The sequence below is a fragment of the Scyliorhinus torazame genome, chromosome 5 (assembly GCF_047496885.1).
Source record: "Scyliorhinus torazame isolate Kashiwa2021f chromosome 5, sScyTor2.1, whole genome shotgun sequence".
Classification (NCBI taxonomy): domain Eukaryota; kingdom Metazoa; phylum Chordata; class Chondrichthyes; order Carcharhiniformes; family Scyliorhinidae; genus Scyliorhinus; species Scyliorhinus torazame.
The window spans coordinates 308,027-330,526 of NC_092711.1; the positions used below are offsets into that span (position 1 = coordinate 308,027).

General features: G+C 57.1%; 1 protein-coding gene across 3 annotated transcripts in view; it reads right to left on the minus strand.

The window, feature by feature from the left end:
- Window positions 1–22,500, minus strand: part of LOC140418131 (copine-6-like) — a 581,759-nt gene that overhangs the window by 108,683 nt on the left and 450,576 nt on the right. For all 3 annotated transcript variants that reach the window (XM_072501545.1, XM_072501543.1, XM_072501544.1), the window contains 2 exons: window positions 8,830–8,928; window positions 5,734–5,820 (listed from right to left, as the gene is read on the minus strand). In XM_072501545.1, coding sequence (XP_072357646.1) covers window positions 5,734–5,820; window positions 8,830–8,928 — 186 coding nt within the window. The remainder of the gene's footprint in view (window positions 1–5,733; window positions 5,821–8,829; window positions 8,929–22,500) is intronic.

The window sequence follows — 22,500 nt, forward strand, 5'->3', positions numbered from 1 at the left end:
CAGGAACTGCCGAACCTACCTGACACTGCAGCCGACGTTGATTCTGACATTGATTCGCCATCCATCACGTTGTTGTGGAAGAGCGCGCGACGATTTCCTCGTCAACAAAGACAACAACAGAGAAATGTACAGCACAGGAACAGGCCCTTCGGCCCTCCAAGCCCGTGCCGACCATACTGCCCGACTAAACTACAATCTTCTACACTTCCTGGGTCCGTATCCTTCTATTCCCATCCTATTCATGTATTTGTCAAGATGCCCCTTAAACGTCACTATCGTCCCTGCTTCCACTACCTCCTCCGGCAGCGGGTTCCAGGCACCCACTACCCTCTGCGTAAAAAACTTGCCTCGTACATCTCCTCTAAACCTTGCCCCTCGCACCTTAAACCTATGCCCCCTAGTAACTGACCCCTCTACCCCGGGGAAAAGCCTCTGACTATCCACTCTGTCTATGCCCCTCATAATTTTAGAGACCTCTATCAGGTCGCCCCTCAACCTCCGTCGTTCCAGTGAGAACAAACCAAGTTTATTCAACCGCTCCTCATAGCTAATGCCCTCCATACCAGGCAACATTCTGGTAAATCTCTTCTGCACCCTCTCTAAAGCCTCCACATCCTTCTGGTAGTGTGGCGACCAGAATTGAACACGATACTCCAAGTGTGGCCTAACTAAGGTTCTATACAGCTGCAACATGACTTGCCAATTCTTATCCACAATGCCCCGGCCAATGAAGGCAAGCATGCCGTATGCCTTCTTGACTACCTTCTCCACCTGTGTAGCCCCTTTCAGTGGCCTGTGGACCTGTACACCTAGATCTCTTTGACTTTCAATACTCTTGAGGGTTCTACCATTCACTGTATATTCCCTACCTGCATTAGACCTTCCAAAATGCAATACCTCACATACCTGTGCTATATTGCTTGCTTTGAAAGCAGACCAAGGCAGGCCAGCAGCACGGTTCAATTCCCGTACCAGCCTCCCCAAACAGGCGCCGGAATGTGGCGACTAGGGGCTTTTCACAGTAACTTCATTTGACAATACTTGTGACAATAAGCGATTTTCATTTCATTTGTCCGGATTAAACTCCATCTGCCATCTCTCCGCCCAAGTCTCCAGACGATCTAAATCCTGCTGTATCCTCCGACAGTCCTCATCGCTATCCGCAATTCCACCAACCTTTGTGTCGTCCGCAAACTTACTAATCAGACAAGTTGACTCGGTATGCAGTATTACACGGTATAGTCAAACTTCCCCCCCGCACAGCTCCACTCACCAGCCCCCTCCCGCCCCTCACCTTGAGCTTGTCCCCCCTTGTAATTGTAACTTCCGCCCTGGGAAAAAGCCTCCAACTGTTCACCCTATCTGTACCCCGAATAACTTCTATCAGGTCGCCCCTCCACCTCCTTCTCGCTCGGGAAAACAATCCCAGTTTATTCAGCCGCTCCTCATAGCTAATGCCCTCCATACCAGGCAACATCCTGGTAAATCTCCTCTGCACCCTCTCTAAAGCCTCCACATCCTTCTGGTCGTGCGGTGACCTGAATTGGACTCCGTACTCCAAATGTGGCCTGACCAACGTTCTACATAACTGCAACATAATTTGCGAGCTTTTAGACTCGATACCCCGTCCTACGAAGGCAAGCACACCTTACGCTCTCTCCACCAGCATTTCCACCTGTGCTGCCACTTTTAAGGATCTGTGGACCTGCACTCCCAGACCTCTCGGTGTCTCTGCTCCTGATGGTTATGCCATTTATTTTATCGCATTTCTCCGCCCAATTTTGAGGCCTATCTATATCCTGTTGTATTCCCTGACAATCTTCATCACCGTCCGCAACTCCTGCAATCTTCGTATCATCTTAGTTGATATTCCTCATCGCCTATCTCTGCAGTTGGTTTTTGGCACCAGTGTCATACGACATAGGAGCAGAATTAGGCCACTCGGCCCATCGAGTCTGCTCCGCCATTCAATCATGGCCGATATTTTCTCATCCCCATTCTCCTGCCTTCTCCCCATAACCCCTGACCCCCTTATTAATCAAGAGCCTATCTATCTCTGTCTTAAAGACACTCAGTGATTTGGCCTCCACAGCCTTCTGCGGCAAAGAGTCCCACAGATTCACCACCCTCTGGCTGAAGAAATCCCTCCTCGTCTCTGTTGTAAAGGATCGTCCCTTTAGTCTGAGATGGTGTCCTCTGCTTCTAGTTTTTCCTACAAGTGGAAACATCCTCTCCACGTCCACTCTATCCAGGCCTCGCCGTATCCTGTAAGTTTCAATAAGATCCCTCCTCATCCTTCTAAACTCCCAACGAGTACTGACCCAGAGTCCTCAACCGTTCCTCATACGACAAGCTCTTCATTCCAGGGATCGTTCGTGTGAACCTCCTCTGGACCCTTTCCAAGGCCAGCACATCCTTCCTTAGATACGGGGCCCAAAACTGCTCACAATACTCCAAATGGGGCCTGACCCGAGCCTTATGCAGCCTCAGGAGTACATCCCTGGTCTTGTATTCTAGCCCTCTCGACATGAACGGCAACATTGCATTTGAAAATGAAATGAAATGAAACTCGCTTATTGTCCCAAGTCGGCTTCAATGAAGTTACTGTGAAAAGCCCCTAGTCGCCACAGTCCGGCGCCTGTTCGGGGAGGCTGGTACGGGAATTGAACCGTGCTGCTGGCCTGCCTTGGTCTGCTTTAAAAGCCAGCGATTTAGCCCAGGGAGCTAAAACCAGCCGCTAGTCTGGTTCCCTTCCTAACTGCCGACTGAACCTGCACGTTAACCTTAAGAGAATCGTGAACAAGGACTCCCAAGTCCCTTTGTGCCTCTGATTTCCGAAGCGTTTCATAGAACATACAGTGCAGAAGGAGGCCATTCGGCCCACCGAGTCAGCACCGACCCACTTAAGGCCTCACTTCCCCCCTATCCCCCCCGAACCTTTTTGGTCACTGAGGGGCAATTGATCGTGGCCAATCCACCTGACTTGCACGTCTTTGGACTGTGGGAGGGAACCGGAGCACCCGGAGGAAACCCACGCACGCACGGGGAGAGCGTGCAGACTCCGCACAGACAGTGACCCGAGCCGGGAATCGAACCCGGGACCCTGGAGCTGTGAAGCCACAGTGCTAGCCACTGTTCGACCGCGCTGCCCGAAATCAGCGCTGTAATGATTGATGGACTCTTCTGTATGGGATCTAAAGGTGATCTAAATGCATCGCGTTCACAGATTTCACTCTTCCGAATGATGCAACGGGCCTCAAACCTTCGAATGACTTTGTCAAACTTTTTACCCCCTTCATCGTTTGCAAAGTCAAACACAGCAATTCCGTCGGGACCCTGCCGCTGTTAGGCGCATCGCTACGAAACAAAGAACAAAGAAATGTACAGCACAGGAACAGGCCCTTCGGCCCTCCAAGCCCGTGCCGACCATGCTGCCCGACTAAACTACAATCTTCTACACTTCCTGCGTCCGTATCCCTCTATTCCCATCCTTGCGCTAATCTGATTGATCGCCTAAATTTACCGCAGGAAGAAACAGATTAAATTGCTGTTTCAACACACGCCACTCGTCGTCCACACGACCGAGAAATCTGAGACGAATCGGTGGCTTCAACAACTTTTCATGTTGTTAACTCCTGCAGCCTGCCGGATCTTCAAATCTCTGTGGACCTCGTGGAAGGCTCCATCAATGTTTAATGCCATCCAGCTCCTGGTACCATGTAATGCTCCTGGTCGGATGGCCTGATTTATATTACAAGAACACTTGTAGCGAAAGCTATGGAGGATTTGTTAACATTAACTGTGGGTCAACTATATACAAAACAACAGATTAATAACAGCATGAACTTGCACAAGCAACCTCTCTCCAGCTCCCTCCAGCCAGTCTGAGGTCACCTGACTCAAACATTCACTTTTATACAAATGAGACGTCTAGTGGTCAGCTTGTGAATGACAACACGCCCATGATATCACCACAAGACAGCTATAATGTGACAGAGAGATAGGGAGGTTTTAGGAATTGGTGGAGGTTACAGAGATAGGGAGGGTTGTAGGATCTGGAGAAGGTTACAGAGATACGGAGGCTTGTAGGGAGCTGGAGGAGGTTACAAAGATAGGGAGGGGTGTAGTGACTGGAGGATGTTATATTGACAGGGAGGGTTGTAGGGGACTGGAGGAGTTTACAGAGATAGGGAGGGGTGTAGTGACTGGAGGATGTTACAGAGATAGGGAGGGTTGTAGGGGACTGGAGGAGTTTACAGAGATAGGGAGGGTTGTAGTGGCTGGAGGAGGTTACAGAGATAGGGAGGGTTGTAGGGGACTGGAGGAGTTTACAGAGATAGGGAGGGGTGTAGAGGCTGGAGGAGGTTACAGAGATAGGGAGGGTTGTAGGGGCTGGAGGAGGTTAAAGAGATAGGGTGGGTTGTAGGGAGCTGAGGGAGGTTACAGAGATAGGGAGGGTTGGAGGGGCTGGAGGAGGTTACAGAGATAGGGAGAGTTGTAGGGGCTGGAGGAGGTTACAGAGATAGGGTGGGTTGTAGGGAGCTGAAGGAGGTTACAGAGATAGGGAGGGTTGTAGGGGCTGGAGGAGGTTACAGAGATAGGGAGGGTTGTAGGGGCTGGAGGAGGTTACAGAGATAGGGAGGGGTGTAGGGGTTGGAGGAGGTTACAGAGGTAGGGAGGGTTGTAGGGGATGGTGGAGGTTACAGAAATAGGGAGGGTTGCAGGGGACTGGAGTAGGTTACAGAGATAGGGAGGTGTGTAGGGGCTGGAGGAGGTTACAGAGATAGGGAGGGGTGTAGGGGTTGGAGGAGGTTACAGAGACAGGGAGGGTTGTAGGGGGCTGGAGGATGTTGCAGAGATAGGGAGGGGTGTAGGGGGCTGGAGGATGTTACAGAGATAGGGAGGGTTGTAGGTGTTGGAGGAGGTTACAGAGATAGGGAGGGGTGTAGGGGCTGGAGGAAGTTACAGAGATAGGGAGGGTTGTAGGGGCTGGAGGAGGTTATAGAGATAGGGAGGGTTGTAGGGCTGGAGGAGGTTACAGAGATAGGGAGGGTTGTAGGTGTTGGAGGAGGTTACAGAGATAGGGAGGGTTGTAGGGACTGGAGGAGGTTACAGAGATAGGGAGGGTTGTAGGAGCTGGAGGAGGTTACAGAGATAGGGAGGGTTGTAGGGGCTGGAGGAGGTTACAGAGATAGGGAGGGTTGTAGGGGCTGGAGGAGGTTACAGAGACAGGGAGGGTTGTAGGGGGCTGGAGGATGTTACAGAGATAGGGAGAGTTGTAGGGGCTGGAGGATGTTACAGAGATAGGGAGGGTTGTAGGAGCTGGAGGAGGTTACAGAGATAGGGAGGTTTGTAGGGGCTGGAGGAGGTTACAGAGATAGGGAGGGATGTGGGGGCTGGAGGAGGTTACAGAGATAGGGAGGGTTGTAGGGCTGGAGGAGGTTACAGAGATAGGGAGGGGTGCAGGGGCTGGAGGAGGTTACAGAGATAGGGAGGGGTGTAGGGACTGGAGGAGGTTACAGAGATAGGGAGGGGTGTAGGGGCTGGAGGAGGTTACAGAGATAGGGAGGGTTGTAGGGCTGGAGGAGGTTACAGAGATAGGGAGGGGTGTAGATTGAAAATGAACTGTGATGTGCGGCTGGGCCAGAATGATGGGAATCCGCCGACGCCTGTGTGATTAGGGAATGGGACATGGGGCTAGCAAGAACCTGAATGGGCCGAAGGGTTTCTCACCTTACATTCTAACAGCGTCACAGTACCAGAGTTCTTGTAACTCCGTTTCTTTGCCTTATATTTTGGGTTGATGCAGGACCAACTGAGCTGTAGGGAGAGAGGGAACGAGAAAAAATAATAACGAGAGAGATGGAGACAGAGAAAGAGACAGGGAGAGGGGGAGGGAGACAGAAAGAGATAGGGAGAGAGGGAGACAGAGAGAGAGAGACAGAGGCAGCGAGAGAGAGACATAGAGAGAGACAGAGAGAGAGAGGGAGGGAGAGAGGGAGGGAGAGAGTGAGAGAGAGACAGAAAGAGATAGGGAGAGAGAGAGATAGAGACAGGGAGAGAGGGAGTGAGACAGAAAGAGTCGGGAAAGAGAGAGACAGAGAGAGAGAGAGAGAGACAGGGAGAGACAGAGAGAGACAGAGAAATAGAGAGAGACAGGGAGAGAGGGAGGGAGACAGAAAGAGCGGGAGAGAGGGAGGGAGACAGAAAGAGATAGGGAGAGAGGGAGACAGAGAAAGAGAGGCAGCGAGAGAGAGAGACACAGAGAGAGACAGAGAGAGAGACAGGGAGAGAGGGAGAGAGAGACAGAAAGAGATAGGGAGAGAGAGGGACAGGGAGAGAGGGAGGGAGACAGAAAGAGTCGGGAAAGAGAGAGACAGAGAGCGAGAGACAGGGAGAGCCAGAGAGAGAGAGAGACAGAGAAATAGAGAGAGACAGGGAGAGATGGAGGGAGACAGAGGGAGAGAGAGTGTGAGAGACAAATCCATTATTAGACACGAAGAATAAATATATCCACCTGTTGCTATACTGGGTGACTGTTCACAGTTCCAAGCTAAACATGTTCTAGGGGCTGAATGGGCCTCCTCCTGTTCCTGTGTGAGAGACTCGAGGAGGGGGGCTGAATGGGCCTCCTCCTGTTCCTCTGTAACAGGCTTGAGGGGCCGAATGGGCCTCCTCCTGTTCCTGTGTAACAGTCTCGAGGAGGTGGGCTGAATGGGCCTCCTCCTGTTCCTGTGTGACAGGCTCGAGGGGGGGGGGCTGAATGGGCCTCCTCCTGTTCCTGTGTGACAGACTCGAGGAGGGGAGGGGCTGAATGGGCCTCCTCCTGTTCCTGTGTAACAGACTCGAGGAGGGGGGGTTGAATGGGTCCCCTCCTGTTCCTGTGTAACAGACTCGAGGGGCTGAATGGGTCCCCTCCTGTTCCTGTGTAACAGACTCGAGGAGGGGGCTGAATGGGCCTTCTCCTGTTCCTGTGTAACAGGCTCGAGGGGCTGAATGGGCCTCCTCCTGTTCCTGTGTAACAGACTCGAGGAGGGGGCTGAATGGGTCTCCTCCTGTTCCTGTGTAACAGACTCGAGGAGGGGGCTGAATGGGCCTCCTCCTGTTCCTGTGTAACAGACTCGAGGAGGGGGCTGAATGGGCCTCCTCCTGTTCCAGTGTAACAGGCTCGAGGAGGAGGGTCTGAATGGACCTCCTCCTGTTCCTGTGTAACAGGCTCGAGGAGGGGGCTGAATGGGCCTCCTCCTGTTCCTGTGTAAAAGACTCGAGGAGGGGGGGCTGAATGGGTCTCCTCCTGTTCCTGTGTAGCAGGTTCGAGGAGGAGGGGCTGAATGGGTCCCCTCCTGTTCCTGTGTAACAGACTCGAGGAGCTGAATGGGCCCCCTCCTGTTCCTGTGTAACAGACTCGAGGAGGGGGCTGAATGGGCCTTCTCCTGTTCCTGTGTAACAGGCTCGAGGAGGAGGGGCTGAATTGGCCTCCTCCTGTTCCTGTGTAACAGACCCGAGGAGGGGGGGCTGAATGGGTCTCCTCCTGTTCCTGTGTAGCAGGTTCGAGGAGGAGGGGCTGAATGGGTCCCCTCCTGTTCCTGTGTAACAGACTCGAGGAGCTGAATGGGCCCCCTCCTGTTCCTGTGTAACAGACTCGAGGAGGGGCTGAATGGGCCTCCTCCTGTTCCTGTGTAACAGACTCGTGGAGGGAGGACTGAATGGGCCTCCTCCTGTTCCTGTGTAACAGACTCGAGGAAGGGGGGCTGAATGGGCCTCCTCCTGTTCCTGTGTAACAGATTCGAGGAGGGGGGGCTGAATGGGCCACCTCCTGTTCCTGTGTAACAGACTCGAGGAGGGGGGGTTGAATGGGCCTCCTCCTGTTCCTGTGTAACAGACTCAAGGAGGGGGGGGCTGAATGGGCCTCCTCCTGTTCCTATGTAGCAGGCTCGAGGAGGAGGGGCTGAATGGGTCCCCTCCTGTTCCTGTGTAACAGACTCGAGGGGCTGAATGGGCCCCCTCCTGTTCCTGTGTAACAGACTCGAGGAGGGGGCTGAATGGGCCTCCTCCTGTTCCTGTGTAACAGACTCGAGGAGGGGGGGCTGAATGGGCCTCCTCCTGTTCCTGTGTAACAGACTCGAGGAGGGGGGGCTGAATGGGTCTCCTCCTGTTCCTGTGTAACAGGCCCGAGGAGGGGGGGCTGAATGGGCCTCCTCTTGTTCCTGTGTAACAGGCTCGAGGAGGGGGGGCTGAATGGGCCTCCTCTTGTTCCTGTGTAACAGGCTCGAGGGGCTGAATGGGCCACCTCCTGTTCCTGTGTTACAGACTCGTGGAGGGGGGGCTGAATGGGCCTCCTCCTGTTCCTGTGTAACAGGCTCGAGGAGGGGGGGCTGAATGGGCCTCCTCCTGTTCATGTGTAACAGATTCGAGGAGGGTGGGCTGAATGGGCCACCTCCTGTTCCTGTGTAAGTGCCCCGAGGAGGGGGCTGAATGGGCTTCCTCCTGTTCCTGTGTAAGAGGCTCGAGGGGCTGAATGGGCCTCCTCCTGTTCGTGTGAAACAGGCTCGAGGGGCTGAATGGGCCTCCTCCTGTTCCTGTGTAACAGACCCGAGGAGGGGGGGCTGAATGGGCCTCCTGCTGTTCCTGTGTAACAGACTCGAGGAGGGGGGGCTGAATGGGCCTCCTCCTGTTCCTGTGTAACAGACTCGAGGAGGGGGGCTGAATGGGCCTCCTCCTGTTCCTGTGTAACAGACTCGAGGGGCTGAATGGGCCTCCTCCTGTTTGTGTGTAACAGGCTCGAGGGGCTGAATGGGCCTCCTACTGTTCAAATATTGTTCCACTTACCAGTCTTCCTAACTTTGCGTTCTGCATTTCGCTGAATGTAGTGAAGAATTCTCCGATATAATCGTGTTTTCCATTGGAATCGTGATCCCAAACCGTAAACTACAGAAAAAAAATGACAGGATATTCAGGTCAGTACTGAGAGAGTGCCGCACTGTCAGGGGAGTGCCGCACTGTCAGGGGAGTGCCGCACTGTCAGGGGAGTGCCGCACTGTCAGAGGGTCAGTACTGACGGAGAGCCGCACTGTCAGAGGGCCAGTATTGAGGGACTGCCGCACTGTCAGAGGGTCAGTACTGAGGGAGTGCCGCACTGTCAGAGGGTCAGTACTGAGGGAGTGCTGCACTGTCAGAGGGTCAGTACTGAGGGAGTGCCGCATTGTCAGAGGATCAGTACTGAGGGAGTGACGCACTGTCAGAGGGTCAGTACTGAGGGAGTGCTGCACTGTCAGAGGGTCAGTATTGAGGGAGTGCCGCACTGTCAGAGGGTCAGTACTGAGGGAGTGCTGCACTGTCAGAGGGTCAGTACTGAGGGAGCGTTGCACTGTCAGAGGGTCAGTACTGAGGGAGTGCCGCATTGTCAGAGGATCAGTACTGAGGGAGTGACGCACTGTCAGAGGGTCAGTACTGAGGGAGTGCTGCACTGTCAGAGGGTCAGTATTGAGGGAGTGCCGCACTGTCAGAGGGTCAGTACTGAGGGAGTGCTGCACTGTCAGAGGGTCAGTACTGAGGGAGTGCCGCACTGTCAGAGAGTCAGAATTGAGGGAGTGCCGCACTGTCAGAGGGTCAGTACTGAGGGAGCACAGCACTGTCAGAGGGTCAGTACCGAGGGAGTGCCGCACTGTCAGAGGGTCAGTACTGAGGGAGTGCCCCACTGTCAGAGGGTCAATACTGAGGGAGTGCCGCACTGTCAGAGGTCAGTCCTGAGGGAGTGCCGCACTGTCAGAGGTCAGTCCTGAGGGAGTGCTGCACTGTCAGAGGGTCAGTACTGAGGGAGTGCTGCACTGTCATAGGGTTAGTACTGAGGGAGTGCCGCACTGTCAGAGGGTCAGTACTGAGGGAGTGCCGCACTGTCAGAGGGTCAGTACTGAGTGAGTGCCGCACTGTCAGAGGGTCAGTACTGAGGGAGTGCCGCACTGTCAGACGGTAAGTACTGAGGGAGTGCCGAACTGTCAGAGGGTCAGTACTGAGGGAGTGCCGCACTGTCAGAGGGTCAGTACTGACGGAGTCCCGCACTGTCAGAGGGTCAGTACTGAGGGAGTGCCGCACTGTCAGAGGGTCAGGACCGAGGGAGCGCCGCACTGTCAAAGGGTTGGTACTGAGGTAGCGCCGCACTGTCAGAGGGTCAGTACCGAGGGAGTGCCGCACTGTCAGAGGGTCAGTACTGAGGGAGTGCCGCACTGTCAGTGGGTCAGTAATGAGGGAGCGCCGCACTGTCAGAGGGTCAGTACTGAGGGAGTGCCGCACTGTCAGTGGGTCAGTAATGAGGGAGTGCCGCACTGTCAGTGGGTCAGTAATGAGGGAGCGCCGCACTGTCAGAGGGTCAGTACTGAGGGAGTGCCGCACTGTCAGAGGGTCAGTACTGAGGGAGTGCCGCACTGTCAGAGGGTCAGTACTGAGGGAGTGTCGCACTGTCAGAGGGTCAGTACTGAGGGAGTGCCGCACTGTCAGAGGGTCAGTACTGAGGGAGCGCCGCACTGTCAGAGGGTCAGTACTGAGGGAGTGCCGCACTGTCAGAGGGTCAGTACTGAGGGAGTGCCGCACTGTCAGAGGGTCAGTACTGAGGGAGTGTCGCACTGTCAGAGGGTCAGTACTGAGGGAGTGCCGCACTGTCAGAGGTTCAGTACTGAGGGAGCGCAGCACTGTCAGAGGGTCAGTCCTGAGGGAGTGCCGCACTGTCAGAGGGTCAGTACTGAGGGAGTGCCGCACTGTCAGAAGGTTAGAACTGAGGGAGTGCTGCACTGTCAGAGGGTCAGTACTGAGGGAGTGCCGCACTGTCAGAGGGTCAGTACTGAGGGAGTGCTGCACTGTCAGAGGGTCAGTACTGAGGGAGTGCCGCACTGTCAGAGGGTCAGTACTGAGGGAGTGCTGCACTGTCAGAGGGTCAGTACTGAGGGAGTGCTGCACTGTCAGAGGGTCAGTACTGAGGCTGCGCTGCACTGTCAGAGGGTCAGGACTGAGGGAGTGCCGCACTGTCAGAGGGTCAGTACTGAGGGAGTGCCGCACTGTCAGAGGGTCAGTACTGAGGGAGTGCCACACTATCAGGGGGTCAGTACTGAGGGAGTGCCGCACTGTCAGAGGGTCAGTACTGAGGGAGTGCCGCACTGTCCGAGGGTCAGTACTGAGGGAGTGCCACACTGTCAGAGGGTCAGTACTGAGGGAGTGCCGCACTGTCAGAGGGTCAGTGCTGAGTGAGCGCCGCACTGTCAGAGGGTCAGTACTGAGGGAGTGCCGCACTGTCAGAGGGTCAGTACTGAGGGAGTGCCGCACTGTCCGAGGGTCAGTACTGAGGGAGTGCCACACTGTCAGAGGGTCAGTACTGAGGGAGTGCCGCACTGTCCGAGGGTCAGTACTGAGGGAGTACCACACTGTCAGAGGGTCAGTACTGAGGGAGTGCTGCACTAACAGAGGGTCAGTACTGAGGGAGTCTCGCACTGTCAGAGGGTCAGTACTGAGGGAGCGCCGCACTGTCAGAGGGTCAGTACTGAGGGAGCGCTGCACTAACTGAGGGTCAGTACTGAGGGGGAGCCGCACTGTCAGAGTGTCAGTACTGAGGGAGCGCCGCACTGTCAGAGGGTCAGTACTGAGGGAGTGCCGTACTGTCAGAGGGTCAGTACTGAGGGAGTGCCGCACTGTCAGAGGGTCAGTACTGAGGGAGTGCTGCACTGTCAGAGGGTCAGTACTGTGGGAGCGCTGCACTGCCAGAGGGTCAGTACTGAGGGAGTGCCGCACTGTCAGAGGGTCAGTACTGAGGGAGTGCCGCACTGTCAGAGGGTCAGTACTGAGGGAGTGCCGCACTGTCAGAGGGTCAGTACTGAGGGAGTGCCGCACTGTCAGAGGGTCAGTACTGAGGGAGTGCCGCACTGTCAGTGGGTCAGTACTGAGGGCGTGCCGCACTGTCAGAGGGTCAGTACTGAGGAAGTGCTGCACTGTCAGAGGGTCAGTACTGAGGGAATGCTGCACTGTCAGAGGGTCCGTACAGAGGGAGTGACGCACTGTCAGAGGGTCAGTACTGAGGAAGTGCCGCACTGTCAGAGGGTCAGTACTGAGGGAGTGCTGCACTGTCAGAGGGTCAGTACTGAGGGAATGACGTACTGTCTGAGGGTCAGTACTGAGGGAGTGCTGCACTGTCAGAGGGTCAGTACTGAGGGAGTGCCGCACTGTCAGTGGGTGAGTCCTGAGGGAGTGCTGCACTGTCAGAGGGTCAGTACTGAGGGAGTGCCGCACTGTCAGAGGGTCAGTACTGAGGGAGTGCCGCACTGTCAGAGGGTCAGTATTGAGGGAGTGTCGCGCTGTCAGAGGTCAGTCCTGAGGGAGTGCTGCACTGTCAGAGGGTCAGTACTGAGGGAGTGCTGCACTGTCATAGGGTTAGTACTGAGGGAGTGCCGCACTGTCAGAGGGTCAGTACTGAGGGAGTGCCGCACTGTCAGAGGGTCAGTACTGAGTGAGTGCCGCACTGTCAGAGGGTCAGTACTGAGGGAGTGCCGCACTGTCAGACGGTAAGTACTGAGGGAGTGCCGAACTGTCAGAGGGTCAGTACTGAGGGAGTGCCGCACTGTCAGAGGGTCAGTACTGAGGGAGTGCCGCACTGTCAGAGGGTCAGTACTAAGGGAGTGCCGCACTGTCAGAGGGTCAGGACCGAGGGAGCGCCGCACTGTCAAAGGGTTGGTACTGAGGGAGCGCCGCACTGTCAGAGGGTCAGTACTGAGGGAGTCTCGCACTGTCAGAGGGTCAGTACTGAGGGAGCGCCGCACTGTCAGAGGGTCAGTACTGAGGGAGCGCTGCACTAACTGAGGGTCAGTACTGAGGGGGAGCCGCACTGTCAGAGTGTCAGTACTGAGGGAGCGCCGCACTGTCAGAGGGTCAGTACTGAGGGAGCGCTGCACTGTCAGAGGGTCAGTACTGTGGGAGCGCTGCACTGCCAGAGGGTCAGTACTGAGGGAGTGCCGCACTGTCAGAGGGTCAGTACTGAGGGAGTGCCGCACTGTCAGTGGGTCAGTACTGAGGGCGTGCCGCACTGTCAGAGGGTCAGTACTGAGGAAGTGCTGCACTGTCAGAGGGTCAGTACTGAGGGAATGCTGCACTGTCAGAGGGTCCGTACAGAGGGAGTGACGCACTGTCAGAGGGTCAGTACTGAGGAAGTGCCGCACTGTCAGAGGGTCAGTACTGAGGGAGTGCTGCACTGTCAGAGGGTCAGTACTGAGGGAATGACGTACTGTCTGAGGGTCAGTACTGAGGGAGTGCTGCACTGTCAGAGGGTCAGTACTGAGGGAGTGCCGCACTGTCAGTGGGTGAGTCCTGAGGGAGTGCTGCACTGTCAGAGGGTCAGTACTGAGGGAGTGCCGCACTGTCAGAGGGTCAGTACTGAGGGAGTGCCGCACTGTCAGAGGGTCAGTATTGAGGGAGTGTCGCGCTGTCAGAGGTCAGTCCTGAGGGAGTGCTGCACTGTCAGAGGGTCAGTACTGAGGGAGTGCTGCACTGTCATAGGGTTAGTACTGAGGGAGTGCCGCACTGTCAGAGGGTCAGTACTGAGGGAGTGCCGCACTGTCAGAGGGTCAGTACTGAGTGAGTGCCGCACTGTCAGAGGGTCAGTACTGAGGGAGTGCCGCACTGTCAGACGGTAAGTACTGAGGGAGTGCCGAACTGTCAGAGGGTCAGTACTGAGGGAGTGCCGCACTGTCAGAGGGTCAGTACTGAGGGAGTGCCGCACTGTCAGAGGGTCAGTACTTAGGGAGTGCCGCACTGTCAGAGGGTCAGGACCGAGGGAGCGCCGCACTGTCAAAGGGTTGGTACTGAGGTAGCGCCGCACTGTCAGAGGGTCAGTACCGAGGGAGTGCCGCACTGTCAGAGGGTCAGTACTGAGGGAGTGCCGCACTGTCAGTGGGTCAGTAATGAGGGAGCGCCGCACTGTCAGAGGGTCAGTACTGAGGGAGTGCCGCACTGTCAGTGGGTCAGTAATGAGGGAGTGCCGCACTGTCAGTGGGTCAGTAATGAGGGAGCGCCGCACTGTCAGAGGGTCAGTACTGAGGGAGTGCCGCACTGTCAGAGGGTCAGTACTGAGGGAGTGCCGCACTGTCAGAGGGTCAGTACTGAGGGAGTGTCGCACTGTCAGAGGGTCAGTACTGAGGGAGTGCCGCACTGTCAGAGGGTCAGTACTGAGGGAGCGCCGCACTGTCAGAGGTCAGTACTGAGGGAGTGCCGCACTGTCAGAGGGTCAGTACTGAGGGAGTGCCGCACTGTCAGAGGGTCAGTACTGAGGGAGTGTCGCACTGTCAGAGGGTCAGTACTGAGGGAGTGCCGCACTGTCAGAGGTTCAGTACTGAGGGAGCGCAGCACTGTCAGAGGGTCAGCCCTGAGGGAGTGCCGCACTGTCAGAGGGTCAGTACTGAGGGAGTGCCGCACTGTCAGAAGGTTAGAACTGAGGGAGTGCTGCACTGTCAGAGGGTCAGTACTGAGGGAGTGCCGCACTGTCAGAGGGTCAGTACTGAGGGAGTGCTGCACTGTCAGAGGGTTAGTACTGAGGGAGTGCCGCACTGTCAGAGGGTCAGTACTGAGGGAGTGCTGCACTGTCAGAGGGTCAGTACTGAGGGAGTGCTGCACTGTCAGAGGGTCAGTACTGAGGCTGCGCTGCACTGTCAGAGGGTCAGGACTGAGGGAGTGCCGCACTGTCAGAGGGTCAGTACTGAGGGAGTGCCGCACTGTCAGAGGGTCAGTACTGAGGGAGTGCCACACTATCAGGGGGTCAGTACTGAGGGAGTGCCGCACTGTCAGAGGGTCAGTACTGAGGGAGTGCCGCACTGTCCGAGGGTCAGTACTGAGGGAGTGCCAAACTGTCAGAGGGTCAGTACTGAGGGAGTGCCGCACTGTCAGAGGGTCAGTGCTGAGGGAGCGCCGCACTGTCAGAGGGTCAGTACTGAGGCAGTGCCGCACTGTCAGAGGGTCAGTACTGAGGGAGTGCCGCACTGTCCGAGGGTCAGTACTGAGGGAGTGCCACACTGTCAGAGGGTCAGTACTGAGGGAGTGCTGCACTGTCCGAGTGCCAGTACTGAGGGAGTGCTGCACTAACAGAGGGTCAGTACTGAGGGAGTCTCGCACTGTCAGAGGGTCAGTACTGAGGGAGCGCCGCACTGTCAGAGGGTCAGTACTGAGGGAGCGCTGCACTAACTGAGGGTCAGTACTGAGGGGGAGCCGCACTGTCAGAGTGTCAGTACTGAGGGAGCGCCGCACTGTCAGAGGGTCAGTACTGAGGGAGTGCCGTACTGTCAGAGGGTCAGTACTGAGGGAGTGCCGCACTGTCAGAGGGTCAGTACTGAGGGAGTGCTGCACTGTCAGAGGGTCAGTACTGTGGGAGCGCTGCACTGCCAGAGGGTCAGTACTGAGGGAGTGCCGCACTGTCAGAGGGTCAGTACTGAGGGAGTGCCGCACTGTCAGAGGGTCAGTACTGAGGGAGTGCCGCACTGTCAGAGGGTCAGTACTGAGGGAGTGCCGCACTGTCAGAGGGTCAGTACTGAGGGAGTGCCGCACTGTCAGTGGGTCAGTACTGAGGGCGTGCCGCACTGTCAGAGGGTCAGTACTGAGGAAGTGCTGCACTGTCAGAGGGTCAGTACTGAGGGAATGCTGCACTGTCAGAGGGTCCGTACAGAGGGAGTGACGCACTGTCAGAGGGTCAGTACTGAGGAAGTGCCGCACTGTCAGAGGGTCAGTACTGAGGGAGTGCTGCACTGTCAGAGGGTCAGTACTGAGGGAATGACGTACTGTCTGAGGGTCAGTACTGAGGGAGTGCTGCACTGTCAGAGGGTCAGGACTGATGGAGCGCCGCACTGTCAGAGGGTCAGTACTGAGGGAGTGCCGCACTGTCAGCGGGTGAGTCCTGAGCGAGTGCTGCACTGTCAGAGGGTCAGTACTGAGGGAGTGCCGCACTGTCAGAGGGTCAGTACTGAGGGAGTGCCGCACTGTCAGAGGGTCAGTATTGAGGGAGTGCCGCACTGTCAGTGGGTGAGTCCTGAGGGAGTGCTGCACTGTCAGATGGTCAGCACTGATGGAGTGCCGCACTGTCAGTGGGTCAGTACTGAGGGAGTGCCGCACTGTCAGAGGGTCAGTACTGAGGGAGCGCCGCACTGTCAGAGGGTCAGTTCTGAGGGAGTGCCGCACTGTCAGAGGGTCAGTTCTGAGGGAGAGCCGCACTGTCAGAGGGTCAGTACTGAGGGAGTGCTGCACTGTCAGAGGGTCAGTACTGAGGGAGTGTCGCACTGTCAGAGGGTCAGTACTGAGGGAGTGCTGCACTGTCAGAGGGTCAGTACTGAGGGAGTGCCGCACTGTCAGAGGGTCAGTACTGAGGGAGCGCCGCACTGTCAGAGGGTCAGTACTGAGGGAGTGTCGCACTGTCAGAGGGTCAGTACTGAGGGAGTGTCGCACTGTCAGAGGGTCAGTACTGAGGGAGTGCTGCACTGTCAGAGGGTCATTCCTGAGGGAGTGTCGCACTGTCAGAGGGTCAGTACTGAGGGAGTGCTGCACTGTCAGAGGGTCAGTACTGAGGGAGTGTCGCACTGTCAGAGGGTCAGTACTGAGGAAGTGTCGCACTGTCAGAGAGTCAGTACTGAGGAAGTGCTGCACTGTCAGAGGGTCAGTACTGAGGGAATGCTGCACTGTCAGAGGGTCCGTACAGAGGGAGTGACGCACTGTCAGAGGGTCAGTACTGAGGAAGTGCCGCACTGTCAGAGGGTCAGTACTGAGGGAGTGCTGCACTGTCAGAGGGTCAGTACTGAGGGAATGACGTACTGTCTGAGGGTCAGTACTGAGGGAGTGCTGCACTGTCAGAGGGTCAGGACTGATGGAGCGCCGCACTGTCAGAGGGTCAGTACTGAGGGAGTGCCGCACTGTCAGTGGGTGAGTCCTGAGGGAGTGCTGCACTGTCAGAGGGTCAGTACTGAGGGAGTGCCGCACTGTCAAAGGGTCAGTACTGAGGGAGTGCCGCACTGTCAGAGGGTCAGTATTGAGGGAGTGCCGCACTGTCAGTGGGTGAGTCCTGAGGGAGTGCTGCACTGTCAGATGGTCAGCACTGATGGAGTGCCGCACTGTCAGTGGGTCAGTACTGAGGGAGTGCCGCACTGTCAGAGGGTCAGTACTGAGGGAGCGCCGCACTGTCAGAGGGTCAGTTCTGAGGGAGTGCCGCACTGTCAGACGGTCAGTACTGAGGGAGTGCTGCACTGTCAGAGGGTCGGTACTGAGGGAGTGTCGCACTGTCAGAGGGTCAGTACTGAGGGAGTGCTGCACTGTCAGAGGGTCAGTACTGAGGGAGTGTCGCACTGTCAGAGAGTCAGTACTGAGGGAGTGCTGCACTGTCCGAGGGTCAGTACAGAGTGAGTGCCGCACTGTCAGATGGTCAGTACAGAGGGAGCGACGCACTGTCAGAGGGTCAGTACTGAGGGAGCGCTGCACTGTCAGAGGGTCAGTACTGAGGGAGTGCAGCACTGTCAGAGGGTCAGTACTGAGGGAGTGCTGCACTGTCAGAGGGTCAGTACTGAGGGAGTGCTGCACTGTCAGAGGGTCAGTACTGAGGGTGCGCCGCACTGTCAGAGGGTCAGTACTGAGGGAGCGCCGCACTGTCAGAGGGTCAGTACTGAGGGAGCGCCGCACTGTCAGAGGGTCAGTACTGAGGGAGTGCTGCACTGTCAGAGCGTCAGTACTGAGGGATTGTTGCAATGTCAGGGGGTCAGTACTGAGGGAGCGCCGCACTGTCAGAGGGTCAGTACTGAGGGAGCGCCGCACTGTCAGAGGGTCAGTCCTGAGGGAGCGCTGCACTGTCAGCGGGTCAGTACTGAGGGAGCGCTGCACTGTCAGAGGGTCAGTTCTGATGGAGTGTCACACTGTCAGAGGGTCAGTCCTGAGGGAGTGCCGCCCTGTCAGAGGGTCAGTACTGAGGGAGTGCCGCACTGTCAGAGGGTCAGTCCTGAGGGAGTGCCGCACTGTCAGAGGGTCAGGACTGAGGGAGTGCCGCACTGTCAGAGAGTCAGTCCTGAGGGAGTGCCGCACTGTCAGAGGGTCAGTACTGAGGGATTGCCGCACTGTCAGAGGGTATGCGCTGAGGGAGTGCCGCGCTGTCAGAGGGTCAGTACTGAGGGAGTGCCGCACTGTCAGAGGGTCAGTACTGAGGGAGTGCCGCGCTGTCAGAGGGTCAGTACTGGGGGAGTGCCGCACTGTCAGAGGGTCAGAACTGAGGGAGTGCCGCACTGTCAGAGGGTCAGTACTGAGGGAGTGACGCACTGTCAGAACGTTAGTACTGAGGGAGTGCCGCACTGTCAGAGGGTCAGTACTGAGGGAGTGTCGCACTGTCAGAGGGTCAGTACTGAGGGAGTGCTGCACTGTCAGAGGGTCAGTACTGAGGGAGTGTCGCACTGTCAGAGGGTCAGTACTGAGGAAGTGTCGCACTGTCAGAGAGTCAGTACTGAGGAAGTGCTGCACTGTCAGAGGGTCAGTACTGAGGGAATGCTGCACTGTCAGAGGGTCCGTACAGAGGGAGTGACGCACTGTCAGAGGGTCAGTACTGAGGAAGTGCCGCACTGTCAGAGGGTCAGTACTGAGGGAGTGCTGCACTGTCAGAGGGTCAGTACTGAGGGAATGACGTACTGTCTGAGGGTCAGTACTGAGGGAGTGCTGCACTGTCAGAGGGTCAGGACTGATGGAGCGCCGCACTGTCAGAGGGTCAGTACTGAGGGAGTGCCGCACTGTCAGTGGGTGAGTCCTGAGGGAGTGCTGCACTGTCAGAGGGTCAGTACTGAGGGAGTGCCGCACTGTCAGAGGGTCAGTACTGAGGGAGTGCCGCACTGTCAGAGGGTCAGTATTGAGGGAGTGCCGCACTGTCAGTGGGTGAGTCCTGAGGGAGTGCTGCACTGTCAGATGGTCAGCACTGATGGAGTGCCGCACTGTCAGTGGGTCAGTACTGAGGGAGTGCCGCACTGTCAGAGGGTCAGTACTGAGGGAGTGCTGCACTGTCAGAGGGTCAGTACTGAGGGAGCGCCGCACTGTCAGAGGGTCAGTTCTGATGGAGTGTCACACTGTCAGAGGGTCAGTCCTGAGGGAGTGCCGCCCTGTCAGAGGGTCAGTACTGAGGGAGTGCCGCACTGTCAGAGGGTCAGTCCTGTGGGAGTGCCGCACTGTCAGAGGGTCAGGACTGAGGGAGTGCCGCACTGTCAGAGAGTCAGTCCTGAGGGAGTGCCGCACTGTCAGAGAGTCAGTCCTGAGGGAGTGCCGCACTGTCAGAGGGTGAGTACTGAGGGAGTGCTGCACTGTCAGATGGTCAGTACTGAGGGAGTGCCGCACTGTCAGAGGGTCAGTACTGAGGGAGTGCCGCACTGTCAGAGGGACAGGACTGAGGGAGTGACGTACTGTCAGAGAGTCAGTACTGAGGGAGTGCCGCACTGTCAGAGGGTCAGTCCTGAGGGAGTGCCGCACTGTCAGAGGGTCAGTACTGAGGGAGTGCTGCACTGTCAGAGGGTCAGTACTGAGGGAGTGCCGCACTGTCAGAGGGTCAGGACTGAGGGAGTGCCGCACTGTCAGAGGGTCAGTACTGAGGGAGTGCCGCACTGTCAGAGGGTCAGTACTGAGGGAGTGTCGCACTGTCAGAGAGTCAGTACTGAGGGAGTGCCGCACTGTCAGAGGGTCAGTCCTGAGGGAGTGCCGCACTGTCAGAGAGTCAGTCCTGAGGGAGTGCTGCCCTGTCAGAGGGTCAGTACTGAGGGAGCGCCGCACTGTCAGAGGGTCAGTACTGAGGGAGTGCTGCACTGTCAGAGGGTCAGTACTGAGGGAGTGCCGCACTGTCAGAGGGTCAGTACTGAGGGAGCGCCGCACTGTCAGAGGGTCAGTACAGAGGGAGTGCTGCACTGTCAGAGGGTCAGTACTGAGGGAGCGCCTCACTGTCACAAGGTCAGTATTGAGGGAGCGCCGCACTGTCAGAGGGTCAGCACTGAGGGAGTGCCGCACTGTCAGAGGGTCAGGACTGAGGGAGTGACGTACTGTCTGAGGGTCAGTACTGAGGGAGTGCCGCACTGTCAGAGGGTCAGCACTGAGGGAGTGCCGCACTGTCAGAGGGTCAGTACTGAGGGAGTACCGCACTGTCAGAGGGTCAGCACTGAGGGAGTGCCGCACTGTCAGAGGGTCAGTACTGAGGGAGTGCCGCACTGTCAGAGGGTCAGTACTGAGGGAGCGCTGCACTGTCAGAGTGTCAGTGCTGAGGGAGTGCCGCACTGTCAGAGGGTCAGCACTGAGAGAGTGCCGCACTGTCAGAGGGTCAGCACTGAGGGAGTGCCGCACTGTCAGAGGGTCAGTACTGAGGGAGTGCTGCACTGTCAGAGGGTCAGTACTGAGTGAGTGCCGCAGTGTCAGAGGGTCAGTACTGAGGGAGTGCCGCACTGTCAGAGGGTCAGCACTGAGGGAGTGCCGCACTGTCAGAGGGTCAGCACTGAGGGAGTGCTGCACTGTCAGAGGGTCAGTACTGAGGGAGCGCTGCACTGTCAGAGTGTCAGTGCTGAGGGAGTGCCGCACTGTCAGAGGGTCAGCACTGAGGGAGTGCCGCACTGTCAGAGGGTCAGCACTGAGGGAGTGCCGCACAGTCAGAGGGTCAGTACTGAGGGAGTGCCGCACTGTCAGAGGGTCAGTACTGAGGGAGTGCCGCACTGTCAGAGGGTCGGTACTGAGGGAGTGCTGCACTGTCAGAGGGTCAGTACTGAGGGAGTGCTGCACTGTCAGAGGGTCAGTACTGAGGGAGTGCTGCACTGTCAGAGGGTCAGTACAGAGGGAGAGCCGCACTGTCAGAGGGTCAGTACTGAGGGAGTGCTGCACTGTCAGAGGGTCAGTACTGAAGGAATGCCGAACTGTCAGAGGGTCAGTACTGAGGGAGTGCTGCACTGTCAGAGGGTCAGTACTGAGGGAGCGCCGCACTGTCAGAGGGTCAGTACTGAGGGAGCGCTGCACTGTCAGAGGGTCAGTACTGAGGGAGTGCCGCACTGTCAGAGGGTCAGTACTGAGGGAGTGCCGCACTGTCAGAGGGTCAGTACTGAGGGAGTGTCGCACTGTCAGAGAGTCAGTACTGAGGGAGTGCCGCACTGTCAGAGGGTCAGTCCTGAGGGAGTGCCGCACTGTCAGAGAGTCAGTCCTGAGGGAGTGCTGCACTGTCAGAGAGTCAGTCCTGAGGGAGTGCTGCACTGTCAGAGAGTCAGTACTGAGGGAGTGCCGCACTGTCAGAGGGTCAGTACTGAGGGAGTGCCGCACTGTCAGAGGGTCAGTACTGAGGGAGTGCTGCACTGTCAGAGGGTCAGTACTGAGTGAGTGCCGCACTGTCAGAGGGTCAGTACTGAGGGAGTGCCGCAGTGTCAGAGGGTCAGTACTGAGGGAGTGCCGCACTGTCAGAGGGTCAGCACTGAGGGAGTGCCGCACTGTCAGAGGGTCAGCACTGAGGGAGTGCTGCACTGTCAGAGGGTCAGTACTGAGGGAGTGCCGCACTGTCAGAGGGTCAGCACTGAGGGAGTGCCGCACTGTCAGAGGGTCAGTACTGAGGGAGTGCCGCACTGTCAGAGGGTCAGTACTGAGGGAGCGCTGCACTGTCAGAGTGTCAGTGCTGAGGGAGTGCTGCACTGTCAGAGTGTCAGTACTGAGGGAGTGCCGCACTGTCAGAGTGTCAGTACTGAGGGAGTGCCGCACTGTCAGAGGGTCAGCACTGAGGGAGTGCCGCACTGTCAGAGGGTCAGCACTGAGGGAGTGCCGCACAGTCAGAGGGTCAGTACTGAGGGAGTGCTGCACTGTCAGAGGGTCAGTACTGAGGGAGTGCTGCACTGTCAGAGGGTCAGTACTGAGGGAGTGCTGCACTGTCAGAGGGTCAGTACTGAGGGAGTGCCGCACTGTCAGAGGGTCAGTACTGAAGGAATGCCGCACTGTCAGAGGGTCAGTACTGAGGGAGTGCCGCACTGTCAGAGGGTCAGTACTGAGGCAGTGCCGCACTGTCAGAGGGTCAGTACTGAGGCAGTGCCGCACTGTCAGAGGGTCAGTACTGAAGGAATGCCGCACTGTCAGAGGGTCAGTACTGAGGGAGTGCCGCACTGTCAGAGGGTTAGTACTGAGGGAGCGCCGCACTGTCAGAGGGTCAGTACTGAAGGAATGCCGCACTGTCAGAGGGTCAGTACTGAGGGAGTGCCGCACTGTCAGAGGGTCAGTACTGAGGCAGTGCCGCACTGTCAGAGGGTCAGTACTGAGGGAGCGCTGCACTGTCAGAGGGTCAGTACTGAGGGAGTGTCGCACTGTCAGAGGGTCAGTACTGAGGGAGTGCCGCACTGTCAGAGGGTCAGTACTGAGGGAGTGCTGCACTGTCAGAGGGTCAGTACTGCGGGAGTGCTGCACTGTCAGAGGGTCAGTACTGAGGGAGTGCCGCACTGTCAGATGGTCAGTACTGAGGGAGTGCCGCACTGT